We start from the raw sequence: 19,147 nt of genomic DNA, 5'->3' as shown, positions 1-19,147 counted from the left end.
AAAGTCTTATTCTAGATTTTTAAAAAGGAAACTGACAAAGAGGGAAAATAGCAAAAGTTAAAGAAGCGGTACAAAATTAGATACCACTGATGTCTTTCCCCACCTACTATAATGGCCACTTCATTGGGAGCTGGGGATAATGAAGAGGGAGGGGCTTATGCTCCTGAGGTGGCCATCTCCTTCAGGAAAGAAGGGGTTGGGGTTACCTTCTTGCAGAGGACCATCTGGTGGTCAAACAGAAAGAAGACCCGCTGCTGGTTGCGGCCATAGGGCTGGTAGATCCAGGCCATCTCCCCAGTGTAGATCAGCTCCGAGCTCCTGTCTAGGATGTCCTCACCCTGGGAAGAACATGTGATAGTGAGAGGCAGCCAGGAAGGAGGGATGGCCCTGTCACCTGCCTGGAAGCACCTAAGGCTGGGCATAGACTAGGGCAGTAGGAGTAGAGAAAAGGCCTGGTGGGAGAGAGGGATAGAGAGAAGGACCCCTGGGAAGTCCCGGAGTTGGAAAGACCCATACTTTTGTTTATCCTGAGGCCAAATGAGCCCTACCACCCAGGACTGCTATAGTCCCTCTATGGTAGCTGCTTTCTAGCACTACAGGCACCAAGGTTCATTCTGGTTCCATGAGGTTCATATTCTCTCTCTCTCTCTCTCTCTCTCTCTCTCTCTCTCTCTCTTTTCCTCCTCCTCACTTTTCTCTATGAATTTATCTTTCTATACCAGTCCTAAATGCCAGATCTTGTCTCTTAGTCTCTTTCTTTTACTTGAAGAATAAGCCTAAGCAAATAACAGAAGTTTCTCTGCTTCCCCAATGAGTAAAAGGGGATAGGGGAGGCCAAGAAGGAAACAGTGATAGATGGAGAAAAAGAGAACACAGTCACTGTCTTAAAATTGTTTTTTTTTCCTTCTCCCCTCAGTTCACTAAAATATATTGATTAAATAGGAAACTTTACAACCACATGATTCTTTGGTCTGTTATTCACAGCCTGAAATGACTTTTCCTCCTTGTTACATAGTAAGACAAAAAAAGTACCAAGACACTTAACTCCTAGCTAATTCAATTCTACAGAGTTTCCAAAGCCCCTTTTTTACAGCACCTCTGCTAGCTCAGAGGTATGTGGAGATATATGTCAGATGCCAAGCCAGATTTGTCCCCTATTCTCAAGGAGCTTACAGTCAGTGGAGGAAACTAATTCAGGTGTGCACAGAACTCAGGGAATACAAGGCAAACCACAGCAAAGCCCTGGGCATAGGGGTGAATGTTCTAGGACTTATATGAAGATAAGGACAAAGACCAGTGGTCCAGTACTCAGGAGAATTAATATTAGCATCTATTTGCATCATAAATTGGGCTACATACTTTCACTCTAAACCTTCTAAGCCACAAGAGAACCCTGGGAGGGAGAGAATTTCTTAATCTTGTTTTATAGTCCAAGGTACAGAGATGTCAGGTGATCAGCTAAGGTCACCCAGCTTGTTAGCTAGAGACCCATAACTCAACCCCAATTCTGTGGCTCCAGAAAGTATGCTCACTCTTTCCACTACATTATGATGTATCTAGGCCAGTCAGTCCCTTCTTTTCTCTGGGTTTCAGTTTTTCCAGATATTAAATGAGCTACATGAGGATGATATCCAAGGCCCTAGCCCTGATACTCTAATTCTAAGATGTCAGCTTTGCGCCCAAAAGTTTCAAGTCAAGGTTACAGTAGACCCCATGCATCCTCCCATAAACAGTCAGAACAAATAGGCTAGGCATGGCAGTAGGCCAAAGAGAGGGGTAGCTGGAAATGGTGTTCTTGAGCATACCACTTTTTCAGTCTAAGGGATGAGAAGGAAAAGGGGAGCTCAGTGGAAATATTTTCTAATAATATAACCTCAAAAAGAAAGTTAAGAGATAGCACTGTGATTCCAAACTCTATTTCATGGGTATCTTGGAACTTAAGTAAACATTCACCCTTGAGAGGCCCACATACTAACAGAACTTCTGGGACAAGAAGCCCACAGGGTGAGGGATTTGTGCAGGACTTTCCTGTTGGGTGGATAAGGAGCTGAGAGTGGTACCAGTCTGCCAGGTCCCACCCTGAGGCAGGCCAGAAGATGTGCCACAGTCCACTTTGAATATGTATAAAGTGAAAAAAGCTATAAAAATGGGTCAGTGCCAAACAAAGTTGGCCAAGATAACATTTTTTTCAGGATGACTTCTTTTTCCTTTTTCAAATTTTTATTTAAATTCTAGTTAGTTAACATATAGTGCAATATTGGCTTCAGGGGTAGAATTCAGTGATTCATCACATACAACACCCAGTGCTTATCATAAGTGCCCTCGTTGATACCCATCACCCATATAGCCCATCTCTCACCCACATCCTTCCAACAATCCTCAGTTTGTTCTCTGTCTTTAAAAGTCCCTCATTGTTTGTCCCCCCCCCCACCATGTGTTCATCTGTTTTTTTTCTTAAATTCCACATAAGAGAGAAATCATATGTTATTTGTCTTCTCTGACTTACTTATTTCACTTAGCATAATACATTATAGCTTCATCCACATCATTGCAAATGGAAGGATGAATTTTATAATTACACTTGCTAAACTGAGGATGATCGGACCAGGATACCACTCAATATCATCTTGTCCACCTACCATAACAGACAGGAGCATTCTAGTTCTTTTTTTAAGTACTTGCCACACATAATTCCACTAAGAAAAAAAATAAGAAAGAGAAAGAAAGAAAGAAAGAAAGAAAGAAAGAAAGAAAAGAACAAACTTGCCACACATAATGCCACCAAGGGAAAAAAAAAAAAAACAAGAAGGAAAGAAAGAAAGAAAGAAAGAAAGAAAGAAAGAAAGAAAAGACAAGGAAGGAAAGACAAGGAAGGAAGGAAGGGAGGAAGGAAGGAGAGAGGAAGAGACGGAGGGAGCGAGGGTGGGAGAGAGAGAGAGTGAGAGAGAGAGAAAGGGAAATATACTCCTGTGCTCACCAAGCTGATTGATACCAGGCAACTCACATATCCTCTCTGTGTGTTGGTTTCCTTATTTCTACAAAAAATGCAATCAAAATGATATAAAACACATGTAAAGAATATTACTAATTGAGCTTCAAGTGGAGCTTGACTCTGCAAAGGCTGTAAGTCCAGAGGGAGAGAGAAGTCCATCTTGTTCCTGGCTTGGTCAGTCTCCAAAGAAAGAGGAAAGAAGAGCACCAGAAACTCCAGACTGGTGCTGGCTGAAGCCAAGTCCTGCCAGTTCCAGCCAATTCCAATGCCATAAAGGGTCAAATTGTGTCAAGGTAGGGTCGCAATGTGGCTGTGTTACACTGAGTTTCCTAATCCTTAAAATGAGGGTAATAACAGGGGCACCTGGGTGTCTCAAGTCTGTTAAACATCCGACTTCAGCTCAGGTCATGATCTCATGGTCTGTGGGTTCAAGCCCTGTGTCACACTCTGTGCTGACAGCTCAGAGCCTAGAGCCTGCTTCAGATTCTGTGTCTCCCTCTCCCTCTGCCCTTCCCCACTCATGCTCTCTCTCAATCTCTCAAAAATGAATAAACATTAATAAAATTAAAATGAAAGAACACAGAACATGGCGGCATAGGAGGACGCTGGGTTCACCTTGTCCTGCTGATCACGTAGATTCCACCCACATCTGTCTAAATAACCCAGAAAACCACCAGAAGACTAGCAGAAAGGACTCTCCGGAACCAAGCATAGACAAGAGGCCCACGGAAGTGGATAGGAAGGGTGGAGAGGCAGTGCATGCTACACGGACTGGCAGGAGGGAGCTGAGGTGGTGGAGGGGTAGCCCGCCCAGCAAGGCAGAGCCACAGAGTCTGGCTTGCAAAAGTGGAGGGGCTGGACTCCTTGAGTTCTGACAGCCAGCAGGACTTAACATCTGGAATGTTAAAAGTCAATGGCTCTGCTCTTGGAGAGCGGGGAGGGCGAGAGTGCACTGGGAGGGAGAGTTGTTGAGCCATGGAAGACAGAGCTCACCTCGGTGGGGAACAAAGGCACTGGCAAGCGCCATCTCCCTCTCCCATCCTCCAGCTGAAACCCCAATCCCTGTCATGGAACTTGCTCCCACTGTGCAAACACTCAAAGCTGTGCTTCTGTGGACCCATCCCTCCAACGGATCTGCCTCCCTCCCAGTGCTGCAGGGCCCCTCTGAAAGGGGACCACCTAAGGCAAAGCCAGCTAAGCCTGCCCCTCCCACCACTGTGTACCTTGCAGATCAACCCCGGATAATACCCCAGATCCCATGAAAGCATCACCACAAGCCTGGCAGTGTGCAAGTAGCCCAGAGAGGGGCCACACTACTCCACAGTGAGTCCTGCCCCTGGGAGATGGGAAGATAAGGTACACACCATTCTGACTGTGTCCCCAGCAGTGGGCTGGGGAAAGACATCCAGTCTGACTGTGGCCCCACCCACCTACAAAAGTTACTCCGGACAGTACAGGGGCGGTGCCCTGCATCTTGGAGACACCCCAGGGACTACCCAAAATGACAAAATGGAAGAATTCTCCTCAAAAGAAACTCCAGGAAGTATGGACAGCTAACAAATTGATCAAAAATGACTTAAGCAATATAACAGAACAAGAATTTATAATAATAGTCATAAAATTAATCACTGGGCTTGAAAAAAGCATAGAGGACAGCAGAGAATCTATTGCTACAGAGATCAAGGGACTAAGAAATAGTCATGAGTAGCTAAAAAATGCTATAAATGAAGTGCAAAATAATACAGAGGTGGCCATAGCATGGATTGAAGAGGCAGAGGAGAGAATAGGTGAAGTGGAAGATAAAATTATGGAAAAAGAAGAAGCTGAGAAAAAGAGAGATAAAAAAATCCAGGAGTCTGAGGGGAGAATTAGAGAACTAAGTGATGCAATCAAACGCAACAAAATCCGAATCATAGGAATTCCAGAAGAAGAAGTGAGAGAGAAAGGGACTGAAGGAGTATTTGAACAAATCATAGCTGTGAGCTTCCCTGATCTGGGGAAGGAAAAAGGCATTGAAATCCAAGAGGCACAGAGAACTCCCTTCAAACGTAACTTGAATCGATCTTCTGCATGACATATCATAGTGAAACTGGCAAAATACAAGGATAAAGAGAAAATTCTGAAAGCAACTAGGGATAAACACGCTCTAACCTACAAAGGCAGACCCATAAGACTAGTGGCAGACCTATCTACTGAAACTTGGCAGGCCAGAAAGGAATGGCAGGAAATCTTCAATGTGATGAACAGAAAAAAAAAAAAATATGCAGCCGAGAATCCTTTATCCAGCAAGTCTGTCATTCAGAATAGAATGAGAGATAAAGGTCTTCCCAACAAACAAAAACTGAAGGAATTCATCACCATTAAACCAGCCCTACAAGAGATCCTAAGGGGGATTCTGTGAGTGAAATGTTTCAAGGACCGCAAAGTACAGGGACATCACTACAAGCATGAAACCTACAGACATCACAATGACTCCAAACCCATATCTTTCTATAATAACACTGAATGTAAATGGACTAAATGATCCAACCAAAAGACATAGGGTAACAGAATGGATAAAAACAAACAAACAAACAAACAAAAAAAAAAAACAAGACGCATCTATTTTCTCTGCACAAGAGACTCTTTTTAGACCTGAGGACACCTTCAGATTGAAAGTGAGGGATGGAGAACTATCTATCATGCTACTGGAAGTCAGAAGAAAGCTGGAGTAGCCATACTTATATCAGAGAAACTAGACTTTCAATTAAAGGCTGTAACAAGAGATGAAGAAGGGCATTATATAATAATTACAGGGTCTATACATCAGGAAGAGCTAACAATTATAAATATCTATGTGCCAAATATGGGATCCCCCAAACATATAAAACAATTAATCACAAACATAAGCAACCTTATTCATAAGAATGTGGTAATTGCAGGGGACTTTAATACTCCACTTACAACAATGGATAGATCATCTAGACACAGGACCAATAAAGAAACAAGGGCCCTGAATGATACAATGGATCAGATGGACTTGACAGATATATTTAGAACTCTGCATCCCAAAGCAACAGAATATACTTTCTTCTAGAGTGCACATGGAACATTCTCCAAGATAGATCACATACTGGGTCACAAAACAGCCCTTCATAAGTATACAAGAATTGAGATCATACCGTGCACACTTTCAGACTACAATGCTATGAAACTTGAAATCAACCACAGGAAAAAGTATGAAACACCTCCAAAAGCATGGAGGTTAAAGAACACCCTACTAAAGAATGAATGGGTCAACCAGGCAATTAGAGAAGAAATTAAAAATATATGGAAACAAATGAAAATGAAAAGACAACAATCCAAACGCTGTGGGATGCAGCGATGGCAGTCCTGAGAGGAAAATACATTGCAATCCAGGCCTATCTCAAGAAACAAGAAAAATCCCAAATACAAAATCTAACAGCACACCTAAAGGAAGTAGTAGCAGAAGAACAAAGCCACCCCAAACCGAGCAGAAGAAGAGAGATAATGAAGATCAGAGCAGAAATAAAAAATACAGAATCTAAAAAAAAAAAAAAAAAAAAAAAAACTGTAGAGTAGATCAATGAAACTAAGAGATGGTCCTTTGAAAAAATAAACAAAGTTGATAAACCTCTAGCCAGGTTTCTCAAAAAGAAAAGGGAGAGGACACAAATAGATAAAATCATGAATGAAAAAGGACTTATTTCCAATTATTACTTATTACCAATTATTACCTTATTAACAGGGAATACTATGAAAGATTATATGCCAGCAAACTGGACAAGCTGGAAGAAATGGACAAATTCCTAAGCACCCACACACTTCCAAAACTCAAACAGGAAGAAATAGAACACTTGAACAGACCCATAACCAGCAAAGAAATTGAATCAGTTATCGAAAATCTGCCAACAAATAAGAGTCCAGGACCAGATGGCTTCCCTGGGGAATTCTACCAGACATTTAAAGCAGAGATAACACCTATCATTCTCAAGCTGTTCCAAAAAATAGAAAGGGAAGGAAAACTTCCAGACTAATTCTATGAAGCCAGCATTACTTTGATTCTTAAACCAGAGACCCAGTAAAAAAAGTGAACTACAGGCCAGTATCTCTGATGGATATGGATGCAAAAATTCTCAACAAGAGAAGAGCAATTCGAATTCAACAGCATATAAAAAGTATTATTCACCATGATCAAGTGGGATGCATTCCTGGGATGCAGGGCTGGTTCAACATTCTCAAATCAATCAATGTGATACATCACATTAATAAAAGAAAAGAAAGGAACCATATGATCCTGTCAATCAATGCAGAAAAAGCATTTGACAAAATCCATCATCCTTTCTTAATAAAAACCCTTAAAAAAGTCGGGATTGAAGGAACACACTTCAACATCATAAAAGCCATTTATGAAAAGCCCACAGCAAATATCATCCTCAATGGGGAAAAACTGAGAGCTTTCTTCCTGACATCAGGAAAATGACAGGGATGTCCACTCTCACCGCTGTTGCTTAACACGGTGTTGGAAGTTCTAGCGTCAGCAATCAGACAACAAAAGGAAATCAATGCATTAAAATTGGCAACGATGAAGTCAAGCTTTCACTTTTTGCACATGACATGAGATTATACATGGAAAACCCGATAGACTCCACTAAAAGTCTGCTAGAACTGATACATGAATTCAGCAAAGTCTCATGATACAAAATCAATGTACAGAAATCAGTTGCATTCTTATACACTAATAATGAAGCAACATAAAGACAAATAAACTGATCCTATTCACAATTGACCAAGAATCATAAAATACCTAGGAATCAACCTAACCAAAGATGTAAAAGATCTGTATGCTGAAAAGTATAAAAATCTTATAAAGGAAATTGAAGAAGATATATAGAAATGGAAAAACATTCCGTGCTCATGGATTGGAAGAATAAATATTGTCAAAATGTCAATACTACCCAAAGCTATCTACACATTCAATGCAATCCCAATCAAAATTGCACCAGCGTTCTTCTCGAAACTAGAACAAGCAATCCTAAAATTTGTATGGAACCACAAAAGACCACGAATAGCCAAAGTAATTTTGAAGAAGAAGACCAAAGTGGGAGGCATCACAATCCCAGACTTTAGCCTCCACTACAAAGCTGTAATCATCAAGACAGCATGGTATTGGCACAAAAACAGACACATAGACCAATGGAATAGAATAGAGACTCCAGAACTAGACCCACAAAATTATAGCCAACTAATCGTTGACAAAGCAGGAAAGAATATGCAGTGGAAAAAAAGACACTCTCTTTAACAAATGGTGCTTGGAGAACTGGACAGCGACATGCAGAAGAATGAAACTCGACCACTTTCTGACACCATTCACAAAAACAAACTCAAAATGGATGAAGGACCTGAATGTGAGACAGGAAACCATCAAAACCCTAGAGGAGAAAGTAGGAAAAAACCTCTGTGACCTCAGCCGTAGCAATTTGTTACTTGACACATCCCCAAAGGTAAAGGAATTAAAAGCAAAAATGAACTATTGGGACCTCATGAAGATAAAATGCTTCTGCACGTCAAAGGAAACAATCAACAAAACTAAAAGGCAACCAATGGAATGGGAAAAGATATTTGCAAATGACATATCGCAGAAAGGACTATTATCCAAAATCTATAAAGATCTCACCAAACTCCACACCTGAAAAGCAAATAATCGAGAGAAGAAATGGGCAGAAAACATGAATAGACACTTCTCTAAAGAAGACATCTAGAGGGGCGCCTGGGTAACTCAGTCGGTTGAGCGACTGTCTTCGGCTCAGGTCATGATCTCACGGTTTGTGAATTTGAGCCCCGAGTCAGGCTCTGTGCTGATAGCTCAGAGCCTGGAGCCTGCTTCTGATTCTGTGTCTCCCTCTCTCTCTGCCCCTCCCCGACTCATGCTCTGTCTCTCTCTGTCTGAGAAATAAACATAAAAAAAATTAAAAAAAGAGGACATCCAGATGGCCAACAGGCACATGAAAAGATGCTCAATGTTGCTCCTCATCAGGGAATTACAAATCAAAACCACACTCAGATACCACCTCACACCAGTCAGAGTGGCTACAATGAACAATTCAGGGGAGTATAGATGCTGGCGAGGATGTGGAGAAACGGGAACCCTCTTGCACTGTTGGTGGGAATGCAAACTGGTGCAGCCGCTCTGGAAGACAGTGTGGAGGTTCCTCAAAAAATTAAAAATAGAACTACCCGATGACCCAGGAATAGCACTGCTAGGAATTTACCCAAGGGATATAAGAGTGCTGATGCATAGGGGTACTTGTAACCCAATGTTTATAGCAGCACTTTCAACAATAGCCAAATTATGGAAAGAGCCTAAATGTCCATCAACTGATGAATGGATAAAGAAGTTGTGGTTTATATACACAATGGAATACTACGTGGCAATGAGAAAGAATGTAATATGGCCTTTTGTAGCAATGTGAATGGAACTGGCGAGTGCTCTGCTAAGTGAAATATGTCATACAGAGAAAGACAGATACCATATGGTTTCACTCTTATGTGGATCCTGAGAAACTTAACAGAAGACCATGGGGGAGGGGAAGGGAAAGAAAAAAGACATTAGAGAGGGAGGGAGTCAAAACATAAGAGATTCTTAAAAACTGAGAACAAACTGAGGGTTGATGGAGTCTAGGATGGAGGGTAGGTAGCGTGATGAGTATTGAGCAACCTGTTGGGCACCCATTGGGATGAGCACTGGGTGATGTATGGAAACCAAGTTGACAATAAATTTCATATTAAAATTAAAATTAGGGTAATAACAGTATCAATCTCATTTGCCTGTTGTGAGGATTATGTAAATTAATATATTAGTGCTTAGGAAAGTACACTTCACACTGTAAGTTCTACAGAAATGCTAGCTATTATCTTGACCATTATTTTGTGCTTTATATCCTGTGTCACACATATTCTTATTAATACAGCAACCCAATAAGGAATGCACTGTTATCACCCAAAAAAAACCAAAGTCAGAGAAATTGGGAGTAATTTCCCCAAAGTTGCAGAATCCAGACCAGAATCCCTCCAAAGTCCATGTTCTAATCACCAAACCACAGTAGAATGGCAATTCTTAGTGGAAGAACCAGCTATGTTGGACAATTTCTGAAGTGAGACTCTCAAAAAACTTGGGTCTGAGCCCAGTATTGTCATCAACTCATTCTGTGCCCTTGAGAAGTAACTTAAACACTCTGTATGTTTTCTCATACAGAAATGAACAATGGATAATACAACAGTTGCCCCTTGTTTCACTTCACATGGCTGCTTGAAAGCACAAATCAGATCACATAAGGAAAATGGGCCTTTCAGAGTTCAAATCTCACCCTTTGCTTCCTCTACCGCACTTGCACTATAAATTACTTTGCCTTGTCCCCCAAAATGCAATCCCATCCCACTCCCACCTCCACCATGGAAATTCTGTTTTATTACATTCTACTAGGATTTTGCACATACTATTCCCTCTATCTGGAACATATTTTCTCCACTGGAAAACCAAGGCCACATCTCATTCATCTAAATAGCCCAATGGCCAAGACCCCATATAACAAGCTGATTGTTCTGATGGGAGGTTGTGGCATGAGCAGATCCAGGGAAAAAAGGACAAGGGAAGTTCCATACTTTTCATACAGTTTATTTTCAATACTGCCTATTCACAGGAGGGCAGAGAAAAAACAAATCCAGCCAGCTCCACACTTAATCTCCTGGTCCCAGAAGTGTGTCTCATCAAGCCACCTTTGCTTTTAAATAGATGTTTTTGCTACTTCCATCACATTGGGTTTTTCTGTTTCCTCTGACTTTTTGGATTCAATCGTCTAATGGTAAACTGGAACAGGCCTTTGTGTATTACACAAGCAGTCTGTGAAGGTAGGGGTGTCATAACAATTATATACAATTAAGTTCCCAAACATAAGCTGCAAATTTGGGCTTTTGGTAAAAATCTCCAGGGGGAAAAAAGATTAAAAGGAAGCTGTCAGGGATATGTTTCTTCTCCCTTCAAGTAGATCTAATGAGTGGGAAGGGCAGCAATGTGACAGTTCAACAAACATCAGTATCAGAGAAATTAGAAGTGTAAATTTCCCTGAAACTGTAGTCCTTGGAAACAGGTTCTTCTCCCTGCTGCTCCCCTAAGCTGCTCTAAGGCATTGATTATTACTTAGAGATATGGGTAATACTGACTTTTTTATGTAGGTTTTTAAAAAAATTATTTTAATTTTTATTTAAATTCAAGTTAGTTAACATATAGTGTAACAATGGTTTCAGGAGTACAATTTAGTGATTCATCTCTTACATATAACAGTGCTCAACACAAGTGTCGTCTTTAATGTCCATCATCCATTTACCCCATACCCCTACCCAACACCCCTCCAGCAACCCTCAGTTTGTTCTCTGTATATAAGAGTCTCTAATGGTTTGCCTCCCTCTCTCTTTTTATCTTATTTTTCCTTCCCTTCCCTTATATTTATCTCTTTTGTTTCTTAAATTCCACATGAGTGAAATCATATGATTTCACATTGTCTTTCTCTGACTGACTTATTTCACTCAGCATAATACATTCTAGCTCCATCCACGTTGTTGCAAACGGCAAGATTTAATTCTTTTTTGATCACCAAGTAATATTTCATTGTGTGTGTGTGTGTGTGTGTGTGCACGCGTGTGTGTGTGTATAGACACAGACATACATACATATATACTACATCTCCTTTATCCATTCATCAGTCAATGGGCATTTTGGTTCTTTCCATAATTTGGCTATTGTTGAGAGTGCTACTATAAACATTGGGGTGCATGTGCCCATTCAAATCAGCATTTTTATATCCTTTGGATAAATACCTACTAGTGCAATTGCTAGGTTGTAGGGAAGACCTATGTTTGTTTGTTTGTTTGTTTATTTATTTATTTATTTATTTATTTTTGAGGAGCCTTCTCCATAATGTTCTCCAGAGTGGCTGCCCCAGTTTGCATTCCCACCAACAGTGCAAAAGTGTTCTCCTTTCTCTTCATCCTTGCCAACATCTGTGGTTTCCTGAGTTGTCAATTTTAGCCATTCTGACAGGTGCGAGGTGGTATCTCATTATTTTGATTTTTATTTCCCTTATGATGAGTGATATTGAATATGGGTAATCCTTTCACTCATCCATTTATTTTTTAGGAGCCCTGGGAGGTAGGGAAAATCAGGGGGTACTTCATGAACTCTAGTCCTCATAGGCTGGCAGGGAGCAGGGATGATAACTAGAGTTGATCAAAAAGACCCAGAATATTTATGGAATAAGCTGAGTCAGGTTCAGGTCTGTATATAATGAAAAGCCTCCTATTGTCTAGCCAGATATTCTGATTTAGTGAGTAGGTACCAATTGCCTGTTTGCTGCCAGCCCTCCACTCTATATCCCAATTCCTCTTCAAAGGACATTAAGCTTTGAAGATTTCCCTTATGACTCTTCTTTTTAATTTAACAAATTAAGCTGTTATTATTATATGGATGTTTTTGGCAGCCACCTTGTTTGTTCAAACATCTGGGGGAGGCAAGGGAATGGTGGAGATAGCAAAATACTGCTTAATTTTCTTGATTTGCAAGGCTTATCCACAGCAGCCCTCAGCAAGTTGGCAGGACCTCTCTTTGCTTGTGTAACTGTTTGGACAGATAGCACATACAAAGAACCTATATTGGGGAACCAGTGAGGTTGGGTCACTTATGTCAATAGCTAGCAAGCCATGGAGTGGACATGTCCTATTGCCTTTTCAGGGTGGTCCTCCAGCACTCATCCACTTTTAGTCATACTAAGATTTTGGATTTTCCCCATGAGGCAGTCTTACTGCCTTGCTTAGTTATGGACCCTTTACCGCAAAAATAAGTCCTTTCAGTATCACAAGACAAAGCAACTGGGCTGTGGGAAGCAGAACGTTGAAAGAGTATATAGTGCAACAGTGAAAAGAATACTAGAGAGCGAATCTGGAGACCAGAATCAAATTTAAGCTTTGCCACTGACTTGCTGTGTGGTCTTGGTCAGGAATAGGTGTCTCAGAATTTCACCATCATTATAAGGCATGTGTGTATGTATGTACATGTGTATGCATGCACATATGTATGGCCATGGCCAGAATTGTTGATGGGGAGGGGAGTCCTCTAAAAGCCCTGATGACAGACATTCTAGAAGTCTAGAACAGACATTCTAGAAGACTAAATATGACGAACATGACAGAAACCTTAGGCTTGCCCTCTGAAATGTACCCATCAGGATTCACTACAGAAAAATCTTCCTATAAGACAACCTCTCTGGAGCTAGTGAGTTCCACAGTGACCCAAGAATCTGAAAAGGGAATGATGAGGAATTTTTCTTCTTACCAGATTAGGTGAAGAAGGGATTCACCAAGCAACAGGGTGTCAGTGTTGTACATATGGGCTTGGTTGAGATTTATAGGGCCAATCAATCATGCTAACAAAGGAGGCAGAGAGTTAACTATTATCCCATCAATCCTATTCAAAATTGCCTTTTTGCTTCCCACTCCCCACTTCTAGACAAAAACACGTGAAATTCCTTCCTAGATGTGGAGTCTTTAAATCATAGTTCAGGGATGCCTGGGTGGCTCAGTCAGTTTAATGACTGACTCTTGATTTTGGCTCAGATCGTGATGTCAGGGTTGTGAGATTGAGCCTTGTGTTAGGCTCCTCGCTGAGTGTGGAACCTGTTTAAAATTCTCTCTCTGCCCCCCTCTGTGCCCCTCCCCTACTCTGTCTCTCTCTAAAATAAATAGATAGGTAGATTTAAAAAAAATCTTTAAAAAAATAAATCATACTCCGTGCTTTCAAGTTTGGTATTAATGAGGCTCCCTAGATAGGTGGAGGAATTTCAACCTATTATTGGTCCCCCATGGCTCCAGCTTCAAGACTGGAGCCCCAGAGCATATGGAGGAGTTATATATTCCAGACATTGGGAAGAGGAAAATATTTCAGTGAGTATGGAGACAACTGCTGCTGAGAACCTCCTCTCAAAGAGAGCACCGCAGGGGTAGAGGGAAAGAGGGCTACTAACCAGCCACAATTTCAGTGTGCCTTAGAGTTGATGTGTTTGCTAGAGGTCATTTGGTCTAGCCTTCTGCCTCTGATCAGGCAACTAGCCAAAGTAAGCCAGATACAAGGGAAGGAGGATCCATGATTCCCTAGTAAGTTTGGGCCAGTGCTGGTTTCCTCTTAGGAGCAATTGTTTCTTTATATAGGTTCATTCTTTTATCTTCATCTCAAACAATCACTACTATTTTCTACTCTTTATGGGGACATAAAGATTCTTCAAATAGATTTATCTTTCAAATAATACTAAAAAAATATGCCCAATGCTCAGAATTGTGGTGTTTTCCAGCCATCTACATTAAGAAGGATCAGAGGTGTGGCACCTGAGTGGCTCAGTCAGTTAAACATTCGATTTGGTTTCAGCTCAGGTCATGATCTCACAGTTTCATGGGTTCAAGCCCCTCATCGGGCTCTGCATGGGCAGTTGGGGATCCTGCTTGGAATTTTCTGTCTCCCTCTCTCTCTGACCCTTCTCCACTCACACTGTCTTTGTCTCTCTCAAAATAAATAAATACACTTTTTAAAAAAGGATCAGAGGTAGAAGAATAAAGGAGAGTTTTTGTTTTGTTTTTTTTTTCTAGACTGTGGTAAAATAGCTGTTTGCAGGGCTGATGCTTACTTAATCTCTTTAGAATATGCTAAACTGCTTGAAATTTTAGGGAGCTACTACCTCTCAATCACAGGAAATTATACCTCAGTTGAGGCAAGTGGAACAGGGAACTGGCTCAACTTGTACACTGTGACTATGAAGCTTAATATTGCTGACCCCTCCTTGGTAGCATTTCCAGCCTCTCCCATCTTGGTTATGTTAGCCTGTGGACTGTCAGATTTCACAACTTGGGTCTGAGATAAATGTAAAATGTCATTACCCCAGTTCTTTTGGTGGGCAAAAGAGACAAACACTAAATGGTATACTCAACACACATACCTGTGAGTCCTTATAATTCACAGCTCTGTTCCTATTGAACAGAAACCCAAGAACCTCAACAGAGCAGTGACATTACAGAAGAAAAAAATCTCCATTTATTTGTTAGGTTGTATATATCCTCTGCAAGTGAATATCTAGAAATGAAGGCTTTAGTGACTTTAGCCACTGAAGACTTCCTGAGTTCAGAGAAGTGGCTGTTTCTAATGAAATGGAAGGCTTTCAGGAATTATTTTTATATGCAGATGATAAAAAAGATAATTTGGTCTGTCAATAGTGCAGGAGTGAGAACCTTCACTTCAAGTGTGCAAGCTTGGGTAGACCTTGTAAAATGTGTCAGGATGAGGTAATCTCACCAATAGAAAAAGAAGTATGTTGACTGGCCTGCACCAGAGAACCAACCTTATAGTCTGTGTCTGGGAGTGAATTAGAACATACTACTTATCCAAGTTTTTATCTGGTGGTGATAAAACTCCAGGGCTGGAAAGAGGCTTGAAAGTCTATTGAGTCAATCCAATTATTTCCTGGCAACACCCAAAGAGATGAACCTTTCATTTATTAATGAAGTGTTGTCTCAAAGATTTCTCCAACCTTCTTTTTTTTTTTTTTTTTTTTCCTTCCCCTCCCCCATGGGTTTCTGTTATGTTTCTCAGGATCCACATAAGAGTGAAACCATATGGTATCTGTCTTTCTCTGTATGGCTTATTTCACTTAGCATCACACTCTCCAGTTCCATCCATGTTGCTACAAAAGGCCATATTTCATTTTTTCTCATTGCCACGTAGTATTCCATTGTGTATATAAACCACAATTTCTTTATCCATTCATCAGTTGATGGACATTTAGGCTCTTTCCATAATTTGGCTATTGTTGAGAGTGCCGCTATAAACTTCTTATAAAGCCATTGAAGTACACAACACTTCTCAGTAGTAGAAAGTTTTTCCTTGGCTCTAATCTAAATCCTTTCTGCTGCTCTTCATATTTAATTTCTTTTCATCCATCTGTGGCTAAGATGTGATATTCTAGATGAGCTATTCAGACTCTACAATGCCCCTGTTGATAAGGATCCTACCTCCCAGTCTAGGACAGATGCCTGCCACTGGGCAATCTTGTCGATATTCTCCAAACGCCTCTTGCGCTCATTGATCTGCTGAGTCACGTTTCTCATGACAGCCAGAGCAGCTGCCACATACCTGTAGTCACTGTGAAGACACAAAAGTACAAGTTCAGTAAATCAATGTGCTAGAGAACCAACTGTTGGGTACCAACCCTAAAGTCCATTCCTCTCTTCTTACTTAGTAACAGAGCCCTGATTTTCAGATGGAACCCATGCCACATGGAGTAAAAGGTTATATTTTCTATATTTTTTATAGTAAGGGGTGATTATGTAACTAGTCCAGTGATAGGTAAATAGAAATTTTGGGCAGAAATTTTCAGAAACCTCCTTTAAGGAAGATAGCATACCCTTCTTTGGCCCTTTCTCAATCCTGATGCTTGGAATGCAGATGTGATGGTTGATGTTCTAGCAGCCATCTTGGACCATAGGGACAAGGTTCCTTCTCCTAGGGATATGATAACAGAAAGTTGGGAAGAACCCAAGTTTCTGATGACCACAGAGCACCATAGCAGTCATGGACTGCCTACCTGTAGACTTTTGTTTACAGGAAAGGGAAATAGACCCCTATCTTTTTTTAGAGCATTATTTTTGTGTCCAGTCTGATATAACCAGTCAAGAATCAAGAAAGCAGCATTATTCATGGCATGGTCCAGAACTTTACCATACTTTCTATCACTTATTTCTAGGGAACTCTGCCAAAAGTCACTGTGAAATAATATCCACTCTTTTCTTCTAGTATGATATAAGGATAGGATGTAGCATAGTGGTTAAGAATAGACTCCAGAGCCAGACTCTTTGGGCTCAAATGCTAGTTTTGTCACTGACTAGTTGTATGGCCTTTGTCAATTCTCACAACTCTCTCAATGACTCAGTTTCCTCATATGTGAAATGGGGATAATTATAGTAGTGTTTGTTGAAGGTTTAGTCATCTATATAAATTGTTTTACTCTTGGTTTATAGTAAAAGTAGCAGTATTATTAATACAAATCAAAGTGCAACCTTTAGGCCTAGTTTCCCGGGACTGTGGATGGCCTACTTGTCGAAAGTTATACCACCCTGGCCAGTTTTCTCTGCTTGTCTGATCTGATTTCCAATCAAATGGCTCCTGTGAAAGGCAGATTGGAAATGATATCCCAGTCATTTGGTGGAGATTTAATAGACTGAGAGGGTAAGAGGATGAGTTATGAATCAGTCTTAACTAACCTTTACTTTAAAAAAAAGCTGAACATATTTTGTGGTCATTAATCTGCTCACTGTCCCAGCACCAATTTGAAAGAAGAAAGGAGGGGGAAAAAAGATACCCAGTAACATTTCCTTTCCTAAATCTTTGAAGTGTAAGATGGTTGACCAATCATAGGCACAGGGAAGGTAATTCTAACTGCTAAGGCAGACATTATGCAGCACCTCCTCTTAGCTGGCCTCCATGTGTTCTCTGAACACCTACCAGACCATAGTCTTCAAATGCTACTTCATTTTATTACCTCCAGTGACCAGATAGTCACTACACCTCCTAATCAGTTTATTCTGCCTCAACACAACTTTGTTAAAACAACAACAACAACAACAACAACAACAACAACAACAATAACAAACCCTTATTCTGAGCCTTAATAAATGTTAGCTATTATCAGTTTTTCTTCTGGGTCCTACTGCTGACTTATATTGAACTCATGGTTGACTAATGCTTCCTAAGTCTGTTTAAAATATGCTGTCTTGGAGCACCTGGGTGGATTAGTTTGGTTAAGCATCCAATCTTACTGACCAACCAAAGTCATGATCTTGCAATTCATGAGTTCAAGCCCATGTCTGGCTCTGTGCTTACAGCTCAGAGCCTGGAGCCTGCTTCAGATTCTGTGTCTCCCTCTCTCTCTGCCACTCCACGTCCCCCCTCTCTCTCAAGAATAAATAAACATTAAAAAAATTTAATATGCTATCTATAAGCTGAATCTCTCTAGGTCTGTCCTTGAACTCTACATCTCCCTCTTACTTTCTTAGACCCAACTATAAAACCTTACATTTGTTCCTGTTATATTTCATCCTTTTACAGTTACTTGCTCCAGCCTATGGGCAATCTATTGGACTCTGTATGACTATTAAAATTTCTCCCTGGAAAGACTACCTGAGCTTGCCATTTGGAAAGAGAATAGGGTGATAACAGAAAGGGCAGCTGCAGTGTAGAAGATGCTGACATAAATAAGTACCCCTGTACTTTGGGCCCATTTAATGTCTCCCATGCTATTCCTCTTTCTGGTTTGAGGCATCAGGAAAATGGCTTAAGCCACTTTTGGGGAGGTAAAACATAAAGCTTTATGTCCAATATGGTATCCGATAGCCACATTTATTTAAAATTAAATATAATCAAATATTAGTACTTCAGTTGAACCACCTACATTTCTCAGTACTCAATAGCCATGCATGGCCAGTGGCTACTACATTGGACAGAACAGGTATAAAACATTTACATTATTGTAGAAAGTTCCATTGGACAGCACTGGCATGAGAATGCCTATTACCTCTGACTCCATGTACTACCTAGCCATGGATTCATTACTGTCACTCTGCCATACTGTCAGTCAACCTTTGCCATATTTAGCTGGCTGTCTTTCTTACAATGGTTAGAGGGGGATATGTCCCCATTTTTAACCTGCCCCACTAGCTTTAGGAGTGGGTGAGAAAAGAAGTGAATAGTTGTGGTCTTGCCTGAACCCTTCTCAGAGCCCCCAGGCCTTCAGAAAAGGTCTGGGCCCAGCTTCTTGATGAGATCTACTGAACCAAGATAGTCTTGTTCCAGATACGTCGGTTAACCTCCCTGTTATATACAGTCTTCCTTCCTGTCAGCTTAAGGAAGGTTGGATGGCTGAGTGGGGACACATCACCCTTCTGCAAGCAAAGGCAGTATTATTATCTACTTATTACTATCCATCCATTGATTCTTATCCCTTAGAGGCCACTCTGACTGCCTGAATTTCAGACCTCCTTATCTGAATACCTATCTGAAGAAGCCTT

At 40.8% G+C, this 19,147-nt stretch overlaps 1 protein-coding gene across 11 annotated transcripts in view; it reads right to left on the bottom strand.

Annotated features, from left to right (window-relative positions):
* ARHGEF9 (Cdc42 guanine nucleotide exchange factor 9) overlaps nucleotides 1-19,147 on the bottom strand; it is a 197,470-nt gene that overhangs the window by 25,962 nt on the left and 152,361 nt on the right. For all 11 annotated transcript variants that reach the window (XM_081793610.1, XM_081793603.1, XM_081793604.1 and 8 more), the window contains 2 exons: nucleotides 16,097-16,226; nucleotides 207-338 (listed from right to left, as the gene is read on the bottom strand). In XM_081793610.1, the coding sequence (XP_081649736.1) occupies nucleotides 207-338; nucleotides 16,097-16,226 (262 nt within the window). The remainder of the gene's footprint in view (nucleotides 1-206; nucleotides 339-16,096; nucleotides 16,227-19,147) is intronic.

This window comes from Panthera onca, chromosome X, assembly GCF_046562875.1.
Source record: "Panthera onca isolate mPanOnc1 chromosome X, mPanOnc1 haplotype 2, whole genome shotgun sequence".
In the NCBI taxonomy this organism is placed as follows: Eukaryota; Metazoa; Chordata; class Mammalia; order Carnivora; family Felidae; genus Panthera; species Panthera onca.
This window is presented reverse-complemented; position numbering and strand designations above follow the sequence as displayed.